The following is a 12,840-nucleotide window of genomic DNA, read 5'->3' as shown; positions in this document are numbered from 1 at the left end:
TGATCATACCAACTTCACTCCATCCTGGGGTGACAGAGCAAGACCCTGTTTCTAAAAAATTAAGAAATTTCCAGCCTGGGCAATAGGACAAAACCCTGTCTCCACAAAAAAATATATAAAAATTAGCCAGGTGTGGTGATGCCTGCCTGTAGTCCCAGATACTTGGGGGGTTGAGACGGGAGGATCTCTTGGGCCCAGGAGGTTGAGGTTGCTGTGAGCAGAGATCGTACCACTGCACTCCAGCCTGGGGTAAGAGAACAAGACCCTGTCTGCAAATAAAATCAATTTGAAAAAAGGGGAGAATCAAAAGTGGATGTTAATACTACTGATAATTACATGGTCTCCATACATCTTCCTGGTAAATTCTCATTATCAATTTTTTTTTTTTTTGAGACAGGATCGTATCCTGTTGCCTAGGCTGGAGTGCAATGATGCAATCACAGCTCACTGCAACCTCAACCTCCTAGACTTAGGCCTCCCAAGTAGCTGGGACCAACACCACCATGCCTGGCTGATGTTTTTCTTTTTAGTAGAAACAAGGTCATGCTATGTTGCCCAGGCATTCACTATTAATTTTTTGTTTTGTTTTGTTTTGTTTTTTGAGACGGAGTCTCACTGTTACCCAGGCTGGAGTGCAGTGGCACGATCTCGGCTCACTGCAGGCTCCGCCCCCCAGGATTCTCGCCATTCTCCTGCCTCAGCCTCCCAAGTAGCTGGGACTACAGGCGCCCGCCACCTTGCCCGGCTAATTTTTTTCTGTATTTTTAGTAGAGATGGGGTTTCACCGTGTTAGCCAGGATGGTCTCGATCTCCTGACCTCGTGATCCGCCCACCTCGGCCTCCCAAAGTGCTGGGATTACAGGCGTGAGCCACTGCGCCTGGCCAATTTTTTTTTTTTTTTTTTTGGTTGAGATACGGTCTCTCTCTGTAGCCTAGGCTGGAGTACAGGGGCATGATCTCGGCTCACTGCCACCTCCGCCTCCTGGGTGCAAGCAGTCCTCCCACCTCAGCCTCTCAAGTAGCTGGGATTACAGGCGCACACCACCACACCTGGTTATTTTTAAATTTTTGGTAGAGATGGGATTTTGCTATGTTGCCTGAGCTGGTCTCACACTCCTGAGCTCGTGATCCGCCCACCTCAGCCTCTCAAAGTGCTGGGATTACAGGCATGAGCCACCACGCCCAGCCTCATTACTATTTAATCTGGGCACAAAGTAATTATTTTACAATGGAAAAACCTGACTGGCACCTTTTTAACCCAGTGATAAAAGGGCACCTGGCAAGAACCAGGTGTCCCACTACAGTGCTCCTCCCAACAAAGCCCATGCTGGGCCTAGTCACCAGCAAATACCAGACAGCCTAAGGGGCGGCCACATGCTCTGGAGGGGTCAAGGTCAGGAAAGACAGAAAGGCAAGGGACCATTCCTGACTGAAGGGGACTAGAAATATCACTATATACAGTGGGTGAGCCTGTGAAACATCACTGCACACAGTGTGAGGCCTGGTGGCAATACTAACTTCCTGGTGTGGTTACAGGCACTGTGACTATATAGGATAATGCATTCGCTTCTAGGAAATACACTGAAATATTAAGAGGTCAAGGGGTGTCATATCCTGTAGCTTACTCATATTGGCTTAGAGAAAAAAAACACATACAATAGAGGTGGAAAACAACAGATGCAGCAAAGTGTTAACCATTTGGAAATCTGGGTGAAGGGTCTATGAAAGTTTTTCGTTTTTTTTTTTCCCTGAGACAGGATCTTGTTCTGTTACCCCAGGCTAGAGTGCAGTGGCACACTCACAGCTCAGAGCTTATTGCTCCTGGGCACAAGAGATCCTCCCACCTCAGTCTCCTGAGTAGCTGGGACCATAGTTGCACATCATCACACTTGGCCTTTTTTTTTTTTTTTGTAGAAACGAGGTCTCCCAACGTTGCCCACGCTGGTCTCGAATTCCTGGCCCCAAGCGATCCTCCCGCCTTGGCCTCCCAAAGTGCTGGGATTACAGGCGTGAGCCACTGTGTTCGGCCTGCAAGTTATTTTTATTATGTGTGGAAACTTATCTGTACGTCTGAAGTTATTTCAAAATAAAAAGTTAGGTGTGGTGGCTTGCACCTGTAATTCCAGCTACTTGGGAAGCTGAGGCAGGAAGATTGCTGAGGCCAGGAGTTCAAGACCAGCCTGGGCAACACAGCGAGGCATCCCCATATCTCTGCAAAAAAAAAAAAAAAAAAAAAAAAAGTTAAATTAGCTGGCTGTGGTGATGCATGCCTATAGTCACTGAGGTGACAGGCTGGCTTGAGTGATGATTGTGCCACCAAGTGATGATTATGACACTGCACTCCAGCCTGTGTGACAGAGTAAGACTGTCTTTAAAAATACATAATGGCTAGGCCAGGAGCGGTGGCTCACACCTGTAATCCCAGCACTTTAGGGGGTCGAGGTGGGCAGATCACTTGTGGTCAGGAGTTCAAGACCAGCCTGCCCAACATGGTGAAACCCTGTCTCTATTAAAGATACAAAAATTAGTTGGGCGTGGTGACAGGCACCTGTAGTCCCAGCTACTTGGGAGGCTGAGCCAGGAGAATCACTTGAAGCAGAGACAGCGCCACTGCACTCCAGCCTGGGCAACAGAGAAACACCCTGTCAAAAAAAAAACAAAAAAAAGCCCACAATGGACCAGTACGGTGGTTCATGCCTGTAATCTCTGAACTTTGGGAGGCTAAGGCAGGAGGATCGCTGGAGCCCAGGAGTTCTAGAGCAGCCTGGGCAACACAGCAAGACCCATCTTACAAAAAAATAAAATAAAAGCTAGGTGTAGGGGTGCATGCTTATAGTACTAGCTACTTGGCAGGTTGAAGTGGGAGGATCACTTGAGCTCAGGAGGTTAACGTTGCTGTGAGTTGTGATCACAACACTGCACTCCAGGCTGAGCAACCCAGCCAGGCCCTGTTTCAAAAAAAAAAAAAAAAAAAAAAAAAAAATGCTGGGCGCAGTAGCTCACACTTGTAATCCCAGCACTTTCGCTGAGGCCGAGGTGGATTGATTGCCTGAGGTCAGGAGTTTGAGGCCAGCCTGGCCAACATGGTGAAACCGCGTTTCTACTAAAAATACAAAAATTACCCGGGCACGCTGACCTGTGCCTCTAATCCCAGCTACTTGCAAGGCTGAGGTGGGAGAATCGCTTGAACCCAGGAGGCGGAGGTTGTGGTGAGCCAAGATCGTGCCACTGCACCACTCCAGCATGGGCGACAGAGCGAGACTCCATCTCCAAAAAATAAATAAATAAAATAAAATAAATAAACCCAAACCATACGTATGTGATTTCTCTTGTGTGTGTGTGTGTGTGTGCGTGCGCGCGCACGTGCGTGTGCAATGGTGTGATCTCAGCTCACCACGACCTCCGCCTCCTGGGTTCCAGCGATTCTCCCGCCTCAGCCTCCCGAGTAGCTGGGATTACTACTCGGGCATGGGTGCACCACTATGCCCAGCTAACTTTTCTATTTTTAGTAGAGATGAGGTTTCACCATGTTGGCCAGGCTGGTCTCGAATTCCTGACCTCAGGCGATCCCTCCACCTCGGCCTCCCAAAGTGCTGGGATTACAGGCGTCAGCCACCACTCCCAGCCCACATATACAATTTCTAAAAGAAAAAATTAAAATAAAAAATGCAAAAAGTTAAAACAAGCAAAAAAACCAGGCATCAAAAACTGCTTGGCAGCTGAATTCTGCATCTAAGAAGGTGTGAATCTGCCTCACCTCCAAGTCCTCCACAGGATCAGCGACATTTCAGGGTCACTGATCACTGCCGCCACCTGGGCAGCATCTCCTCCCTGCCGCTCCCTTTCTCCACTCCACCCTCTGGGGAATCTGTCCACACGTGAATTTTAGGTAAAGGCCTGGCCTGCCTTACACATGCCAGCAGATCTGGGGTGGGCCAGCATCTGCAGGAAGGGGCCTGCATGCAGGTTCCTGGGGAAGGCGATAGGCCAGTGAGATTAAGGAGGGTCAGAGGTGCACAGGCAGCTGATGCTGGGGCAAGAGGGTCTCCTGGGAAGTCGGCCAAGAGGCCCTGCATTAGTGCCCACTGAGGACCCAGGACAGCCAGGCATGAGAGCCCCTGGTTTACACTCCCGACCTGTGCAGGCACGCATCAGGCTCAGCCTGTTTGGACTGGCAAAACAGGCTCTTTGGCCCAGGGCCTCCCCTTCAAGACCTGCTCCAGGGGCCCATAGAGATTTCCATTTTTTTTGCTCATAGGACAACCTTTCCACCCTGCTCACTGCCTCAGACACCGCCTGTGGGGAGGGCTGCTCCACACACAACACAGCCCATTGCCATGCAGGCCGTGGAGGCCTCCAGGGACCTGATAGCTTCAGTGATGGCCAAAGACACTGAACACTAAGGACAGATTGCCCTCCACACCCCACCCTCCAGTCTGTGCTAAGACAGCTGGGGATGGGGAATGAGGCATAAGAAAAATTGGGGAACCCTGGACAAAGGGTGGCAACATTGTCCCCGTGGGCGATGCAAGTGACCAGGCCACTCCCTTATGGAAGGGCCAGGTCTTAACAAAGGGCAGCCTTACCTAGGAGGTGGTGAGGGGCTGGTCCCCCCTGGGCTGGAGGAGAGTGGTGGGGGCACACTGCCTTCGGTGGGCAGGAACCATGACAGGTACCTGTCCACCAGGATGAAATAGGCACAGTCTGAAGTACGGACGTGGAGGGACACAGGGAGTGGCTGGAAAACCAAGCTAGTTGTTAGCGTGGGCTCTGGACACTGCCAGGCCACCAAGCACCAACAAGTGCAGGGAAGCCCTGGGCCGTGGCCCCACCTCTCCCAGCAAAAGGCATCCCTTCCCTACCTTCTGAGTGATGAGGCTCAAGGCAAAGAAGAATATGTAATACTCGAACGGATCTGAGAGCAGCGTCAGGGGCAAACACGCAGGGTTGATGAGCCACCCCCTGCTCAGTGTCAAGTGCTGGGCCACCCACAGCCTCCCTACCTCAGGGCCACCAAAGGATACTCAGGGCCAGGTTCAGACCAAGGCCCCCAGTAGGGGTGAACTGGACCTTGTTGTGGTACAGAGGACTGTCAGGGAGGATGCACTCCTGGATGGACGCCTTCACAGGACCCTGCAGAGAAAGGCAGTGAGGCTTGTGGGCAGGTGCTGGCGCGTAGTGCCCGATACGCAGTACCCCACATGCACAGCAGCACTTTGGGAAGGCTGCTGGGGAAGAGACCCACACACAGAACCCACCTGTGGGGACAGTGCCCTGCCTCTGAGCAGTGCCTGAACAAGAGTCTTTGCTTAGAACTTCTCCTACCATCTCATAAAGAGCTGCAGACAGCAAGGGTAGCAGCCATGCAATACCCATTTCCTTTGCCTCTCATATCCCCAGAACAAATCGCTCCTCAATTTGCCCTCAGAGGACTAAAGGAGATTGCCCATCACCACAGGGCTGTGCAAGGCCCACTGCCCCGAGCACCACTCCTGTCACTGTGGTTTACTTACAGGCAGGTAGGAGACAGGAAAGTCAAATTTACAGTCTTCAGCTTGAAGCTTATAAACCAACTTCATCATTGGGCCACTGAACATGAAATTGAACAAACAAACAAAAACAGGGCAAATGAACTGCGAATTATCTTGCTTTGATTGTTTCTTAATCTTAAGAAATTCAGAGAGTGGTTTAAAGGTGGAATCACCATGAGGAATCACCCAGCCTCTCTCCGGTGACCAACCTACCTACCCAGGGTCAAGAAATTCCATCACGATGCTGTACTCCACAGGATTCACACGCCCCTGTAAGCAGCTGAGGTTCCAGCCAACGAGGACACCATCTAGGCTGCCGAAAATGCTCTCTACCAGCCATGGGAAGATGGTGTGCAGCTCCTGAAACAATGTGTGGTGAGGCCGCGGGCAGGACCAGCACCCACTACTGCCCCGGCTCTAGTCCTGCACCACCTGCTGCCCAGCTCCTTCTGAGGAGGCCACTCCCTGGCTGAGACCTACGAGATCAGCCCTGCACCCAAAGGAACCCTGGTGCCATGGTGCCAACGACAAGAGCAGCTTTGGGTTCTTCCAATGGGGTACATGGCATACCAAGCAGTGTTGCTTTAGGCTTGGGCCAGCTAAGTAAGTCAGCCTCCAATCAAAATACATTTTTTGTGTGTGATAGAAGACTAAATTAAGAGAAATAAATAAACATAAACAATGAAGAAAATTAAAAAATATAAAATAAAAAAATACATGAAATACATATTTTTTGAGACAGGGTCTCACTCTGTTGCCCTGGCTGGAGTGCAGTGATGCAATTATGGCTCACTGCAGCCTTGACTTCCTGGGCTCGAGCAATCCTCCCACCTCAGCTTCCTGAGTAGCTGGGACTATAGGCACACACCACTACACTCAGCTAATTTTTAAATTTCTTGTAGAGATAGGTTCTCAGTATGTTGCCTAGACTGGTTTTGAGCTCCTGGGCTTAAGTGATCCTCCCACCTCGGCCTCCCAAAGTGTTGAGATTACAGGCATGAGCCACCACAAAAAAAGATTCTTTAAAAAGTGATGGAAACTTCTGACTTGAAGGATGCTCTATCAGAAAGGAAAGCAACATCCTTTCCAGAGTGAAGCCCCTGAAACCTAACTGACCTATTGCCATTTGGTATTAACTCCTTTTCTAGGCCAGCTTCCTGGGCTTGACAATTCCAGGTGTGATTTAAATACATATTTTTAGTATTTACGTTAGGGTTTCTGAACCTTGGTGCTATTGACGTTTTGGGCTAGATACTTCTTTGTTGCAGGGAGCTGTCCTGTGCTTTGCAGAATGTTTCCAGCAACCCTGGCCTCTACTTCCTAGATGTCAGTAGCACACACTCCCCATCTACCTCCAGATGTGACAACCAAAAATGTCTCTGACATTGCCAAGTGTCCCTTGAGGGACAGAGCACCTGTGGCTAAGAACCCCTGATCTACAAGTTCACATGTTTAAATGTGTCCGTAAACATAATGGTCATGATAATGGCCAGGCCTCTGTGCCAGGCAGTGCTCAGGGTTGGGGTGGGGAGGGAAATTAGGAATTATAATAAAGTTCTTTAACGAATGTATAAGACATGCTCCAAAGAGAGACATTAGCAGAGCTATACCTTTGCTGGAAAGTCCTCAATGACTTTAATCAAGTCTTGGCACTGCTGTGCAAAGGGCTTATTTATAGAGTCAGCTTTCAGGCTAGCCTAGAAAACAGAACAAAGCAAAAAAATCATGAGGACATTCACTCTGCAGCTTTTAGTGATACTCTGGCTTGAGTCAAACTGTGGCTTGAGTCAAACAGAAATCCAAGCAATAGGTTATGAGTCAGACCCATAACCACTGGCCTGGTTCCCCAGCCCCTCATGTGTGTCAGTGGCCCAAAGAGTACTCCTAGGAGAGGCCGTAGTTCTATGCTCTCTGGACCAGGAACTATCAGCCTTGTTTCCCAGTACCCCCTCAGAGTGCTGCACATGATCAGAACAGGATTGACTTCTACCAATCCATAAGTAGGGGCTGGTCCCAGAGTCAGCCCCAGAGCCAGAAGAGGATCTTGATTGTGTAAGGGCACCCCTCACAAACCACAGAGTACCACTGAGTTTGTACGCATCAACTGGAAATTTCCAGCCTGATGGACCACCGTGATTACACCGTTGTGATCATCAGTAAGAACGCCCAACAACATCACGGCTATGGCAGAAGCTCTCTTAAACGAGCTGTCCTTTATTCAATAGACACTGAACCTACTAAACCAATGATCTTAAAACACAGGGCAGACAAAAATTATAGACCGCTTCAGCCAAGTAGACACTAATCATGAAGGCAAGGGAGAGGCCAGAAAAGACTCAGGACAAGGACTAATGAAATCTACCTAGTCGTGGGATGTGAGGAAAGCACCCTGACTACAAGGAGAAAAAGGGCATCTGTGCGAATGGATTAAGATCAGGAGAAACAGCTAGAATTTCAACCTAGAGAGCTTTGCCAAAGGATATCTAAGGCCTTGTCTACCTCCAAACGAGGGTGGATTTCACAGTGATTGAGACAGAGATGGAGACCTGAGCTGTCTGGCCATGGGCCAGACCTGTTGACTCTAGTGGGGTGCACTGAGGAAGAATGTCCTTCCACATAAATGTTTACAAAAACACCTCCTAAGAACTAAAATTAGGAACTTTCATCACCAATACTTGCCTTATATCTAACTTCTCACCTCTCAGTATCATTTTTTTTTTCCTTTTTGAGTCTTTACTATGTTGCCCAGGCTGGTCTCAAACTCTTGGGCTCAAGTAATCCTCCTGCCTCAGTCTCCTCAGTAGCTGGAACTCCAGGCATGAGCCACTGCACCCAGTTCTCAGCATCATGTTTAATACTTAAAGTGCAACCTAGCAGCCCCCCGCACAACAGTGTCTCCATTTTTCACTGATGACAGTTATGACTGATTATTAGAATGCTTCGTATCTATTTAAGAATTTACAAGTTATGAACATTCTGATATACATCCTTCTCACTTGCTCCTCCCCCTCGTACCCTTGGGAAGTAGAGAAAATAGAATTTGAATGAACTTGTCTTGTATGAGAAAACCCAGAGCCCAGAGGTTGAGTAACCCCAAGGTCCTGTAGTAATAAGGAGGCACAGTCAAGTTAAGGAGTCTGCCATTGTTTCCATCACATGCCCCTAAAAAACAACCACTACAGAGTTCTTCAAGTCAATGGGAAGAACACTCAAGTCCCACAGCTACAGAACTATGGCCACACTGACACTCATGCAAGCAGTTGATATTTACCAGTAGAAAGCTGGGCTGCTGCAGGTGAGGGAACGCCATAGCAGCCTCCAGTGGAGAGTTGAAAATGGCCTTCTTACCAAACCACTGTGGAAAAACAAAGACAAAATCTCAACATCTGCAACACAGCAGAATCTTTTTATATTTTTCTTTAGAGACAGGGTCTCGTTCTGTTGCCCAGGCTGGCATGCGGCAGCACGATCATAGCTCACTGCAACCTCAAACTCCTGGGTTCAAGCAATCCTCCCACCTCAGTCTCCTGAGTACAGGCACATGCCACTATGCCTGGCTAATTTTCCTTTTTTTTTAGAGACAGGGTCTTACTATGTTGCCCAGGCTAGTTTGTCAGGCTGTGATGCCCAGGATCCTGGCCTCCACTGATCCTCCTGCCTTGGCCTCCTAAGTGTTGGGGTTACAGGTGTGAGCCACTGCACCTGGCCCTAACAAAATATTACATAGTTTCACAATGCCCAGGAGAATATCACACATTACATTACCAATTCGCAACACACATTACATTGCCAATTCTCATGTCTTACTTATTGATTAGAGACAGGGTCTTGCTTGCTCACTCAGGCTGCAGTACAGTGGTGCGATCATAGCTCATTGCAACCTCAAACTCCTGAGCTCAAGTGATTCTCCTGCGTCAGCCTCTCAAGTAGCGGGAACTACAGGCAAACATCACCAAGCCCAGCTAATTTTTGTACTTTTTGTAAAGATGGGGGTTTCATCATGTTGCTCAGACTGCTCTTGAACTCCCAGACTCAAGTGATTTATCCGCCTCAGCCTCCCAAAATGTGGGATTACAGGCGTGAGCCACCACGCCCGGCCAGCAATTCCCATCTTTTATACAAATGCTGTTCTCAACCGGGCACGGTGGCTCCTGCCTGTAATCCTAGTACTTTGGGAGGCTGAGGCAGGAGGATCACCTGAGGTCAGGAGTTCAAGACCAGCCTGGCCAACATGGTAAAACCCCGTCTCTACCAAAATACAAAAATTAGCCAGACATGAGGGTGGGTGCCTATAATCCCAGCTACTCAGGAGGCTGAGACCCGAGAATCCCTTGAACCCAGGAGAAGGTGGTTGCAGTGAGCTGAGATCACGCTACTACACTCCAGCCTAGAAGGCTGAGCAAGACTCTGTCTCAAAAAAAAAAAAAAGAAACACTGTTCTCCTGCAGCCCATAGTGGCCAGCTTCAGAGCCAAGTTTGTGGTACTGAATCCCTGGTAATGCTTGTACAGCATTTGTTATATACCAGGACTCGCTCTAAATGCTCTCTATATATCTCCTCATTTAATCCTCAGTGGTAGGCAGAATTCTAAAGATAGCAGCCCAAGATTCCCGACCCCTGTTTGTTCAATCAAATACTCATCTAGGTACTGCTGTGACGGCATTTTGCACATCCAATTAGAGTCCTAAGTTAGTGGACCTTAAGTTACAGAGTAGTCCCCAGCTGACAGCCAGCAAGGAAACAAAGACCTTAGTTCTACAACTCCAAGGAACTGGATTCTGCCAGCAACCTAAATAAACCTGGAAGCAGCTTCTTCCCTGGAGTTTTCAGATAAGAGCAAAGCTGCCAACACCTTGATTTTAATCTTGTAATGCACAGCTGAGCTTGCCTGGACTTCTGCACACATAACTATGAGATAATAAAAGGGTGCTGGTTTAAACTGCTAAGTTTGTCATACAAGAATAGAAAAACCAACCTCACAACAACCCGATGGGTACAGATGTACTATGACTGCAGGTCAGTACAGATGATGAAGGAGAGGCAGAAATGGGATAACTCACTTACCCCCACCCAGCTAGTAAGTGGCAGAACCAAGATTCCAATACAAAGACCGCCTCACAAAACTGAGACAGGGGCAAATCCCCTCCATATTACCCGTGCACTATGCAATGAACAGAGGGGAAGAGCAAGCTCTGCCAAGGGAGCCTTTGAATAAGCCATCAGAAAACTAGGATCAAAGGCCGGGCGCCATGGCTCACACCTGTAATCCCAGCACTTTGGGAGGCCACGGTGGGCAGATCACTTGAGGCCAGGAGTTCGAGACCAGTGTGGCCAACAAGGCAAAACCCCATCTCTACTAAAAATACAAAAATTAGCTGGGTGTGGTGGCGGGCACCTGTAGTCCCAGCGACTCGGGAGGCTGAGGCATGAGAAATGCTTGAGCCCAGGAGGCGGAGGTTGCAGTGAGCCAAGATCACACCATTGCACTCTAGCCGGGGTGACAGAGGGAAACTCTGTCTCAAAAAATGGAAGAAAAATAAAAGAAAAAAAGGAAAGAAAACTAAGATCAGCTTTCCAGATTCCTACCTCTCAGCTCACCCAGGTCAAAAATAAAAAATGCTCAGACCTAGACTTCACAGACAGGAAGTCTGCCAAGTCCCACTGGTGGCCTAGTTACAGTTTTCCTGGCCCAGCTCTGCCCACTGCACAAGTAACAGCACTGGGGTGGCACCTGGCAGTCTGTGGAGGAAGAGAGGCTGGGTGTAAAGACGCCATGTAGGCAGTTGTAGAGTGAGAGGAGACAGGAATCTCTGCCTCTCTGCCACTTGGCAATAGGAACATCTCCCAAGTTTTTTCAATTTTTTTTTTTTTTTTTTTTTGAGACGGAGTCTCACTCTGTCGCCCAGGCTGGAGTCCAGTGGTGCTATCTTGGCTCACTGCAAGCTCCGCTTGGGTTCACGCCATTCTCCTGCCTCAGCCTCCCGAGTAGCTGGGACTACAGGCGCCGGCCACCACGCCTGGCTAATTGTCTTTTGTATTTTTAGTAGAGTGGGTTTCACATGTTAGCCAGGATGGTCTAGATATCCTGACCTCGTGATCCGCCCGCCTCAGCCTCCCAAAGTGCTGGGATTACAGGCGTGAGCCACCGCTCCCGGCCTCAATTCTTAACCTAGCTATCAATTGCAGTGTTAAAGAAAAACGCCTCAGTCCTAAGGCACTTGGTCAAGAAAACACTGCACTACTGCAAAACGATCAAAGCAGCATTAAACTGTGGACTGCTGGGTAAGTGCGGAGCTCTAGAGATGATGAAGGGGAGAGCATCTCTGCTCAGTAAAAGCTTTCATGGGCAGCGACTGAAAGAATGAGGCCCAGAGGAATTTCTAGGAACTTTCAAAGAGAGGAAATTCAAACCCGAGAACTCCCAAAAGGTGTCTCCCACACCCCTGTTCTCTGACCCTGCCATGGCCACCCTCCCCCGTCACAGGTCTCTGCGTGCCATGCACCTAGAGTCCACTTCGTCGCGACTCTCCAACACCTATTTTCTCCAGGAGCTGCTTCGGACCCGTTTGTTTTTTTGTTTCGTTTTGTTTTGTTTTTCTGACAGCGACAGCCCTTGGGCAACGCTAATCATTCCAAGCAAATTCTGTCATGCCAAAACCTCCCTTAACAGCACGCGCCCACTTGTTTCCAACTCTCCTGCGAATTGGGCTTCGGGAGCCTCCGAAACCAAGGCTCGGAGAAGCGGAGCACACAGGGGAAGGGTCGAGCTGGGACCCACACCCGGCTCTTCCTCCCACACCGCCTGTTGAGCCCAAGGCTCAACTTCAACACAAAGCTCTCCTTCCCTCAATTCCTTCAACGACGGGTAACCTTCAACGAACACCTACCGGACCGGAACAGAGTGTACGAGCCGCGCGGGAAGGTGGCACAAAGGCATGGCCCAGAGGGGTGGCAGGAAGACTCAGCCGGGGCCCTCCACTCCCCAGCCTGCCCTGCCTGGGCAGAGCCGCCGGGCCGCCCGAGTCCTGGGGCTCGCGGAGGAACGGAGATGGCCTCGGCAGGGGCTCGGGGAAGCCCCCAGGGCGCCGGACCGTCTCACGCGCGCGTCCCGCGCCACTCACCTGTGACCCATAGCGTCGCCCGCCTCAGAGGTGGAAGCCGCCATTCCGCCACCGCGCCAAAATGTCGTCATCAAGCTGCGCGCAGAGCCACGCCCCGCGGCCGGGCGGGAAAAGCGCTTCTACCTCTTTGGGCCGTTACCTCAAAAGGCAAGTGCGCAAAGCGAAGAAGGCCGGCCGGCCGTGGAGGG

The 12,840-nt window shown here is 49.8% G+C and overlaps 1 protein-coding gene across 7 annotated transcripts in view; it reads right to left on the bottom strand.

The window, feature by feature from the left end:
* The window catches only part of LOC129392897 (sphingomyelin phosphodiesterase 4-like), a 28,568-nt gene extending 15,760 nt beyond the window's left edge, over nucleotides 1-12,808 (bottom strand). Inside the window, exons 1-7 of one of the 7 annotated variants that reach the window (XM_063595371.1) lie at nucleotides 12,653-12,808; nucleotides 8,803-8,886; nucleotides 7,142-7,228; nucleotides 5,749-5,891; nucleotides 5,514-5,589; nucleotides 5,025-5,133; nucleotides 4,863-4,915 (exon numbers count right to left, since the gene is read on the bottom strand). In XM_063595371.1, the coding sequence (XP_063451441.1) occupies nucleotides 4,863-4,915; nucleotides 5,025-5,133; nucleotides 5,514-5,589; nucleotides 5,749-5,891; nucleotides 7,142-7,228; nucleotides 8,803-8,841 (507 nt within the window). In that variant the 5' untranslated portion in view covers nucleotides 8,842-8,886; nucleotides 12,653-12,808. Of the gene's footprint in view, nucleotides 1-4,586; nucleotides 4,739-4,862; nucleotides 4,916-5,024; nucleotides 5,134-5,513; nucleotides 5,590-5,748; nucleotides 5,892-7,141; nucleotides 7,229-8,802; nucleotides 8,905-12,418; nucleotides 12,629-12,652 lie in introns of those variants that run through there. The other 6 variants (XM_055109402.2, XM_055109403.1, XM_055109406.2 and 3 more) reach the window with 6 other exon arrangements.
* Nucleotides 12,809-12,840: the final 32 nt, after the last annotated feature.

This window comes from Pan paniscus, chromosome 13 (genome assembly GCF_029289425.2).
Source record: "Pan paniscus chromosome 13, NHGRI_mPanPan1-v2.0_pri, whole genome shotgun sequence".
In the NCBI taxonomy this organism is placed as follows: domain Eukaryota; kingdom Metazoa; phylum Chordata; class Mammalia; order Primates; family Hominidae; genus Pan; species Pan paniscus.
This window is presented reverse-complemented; position numbering and strand designations above follow the sequence as displayed.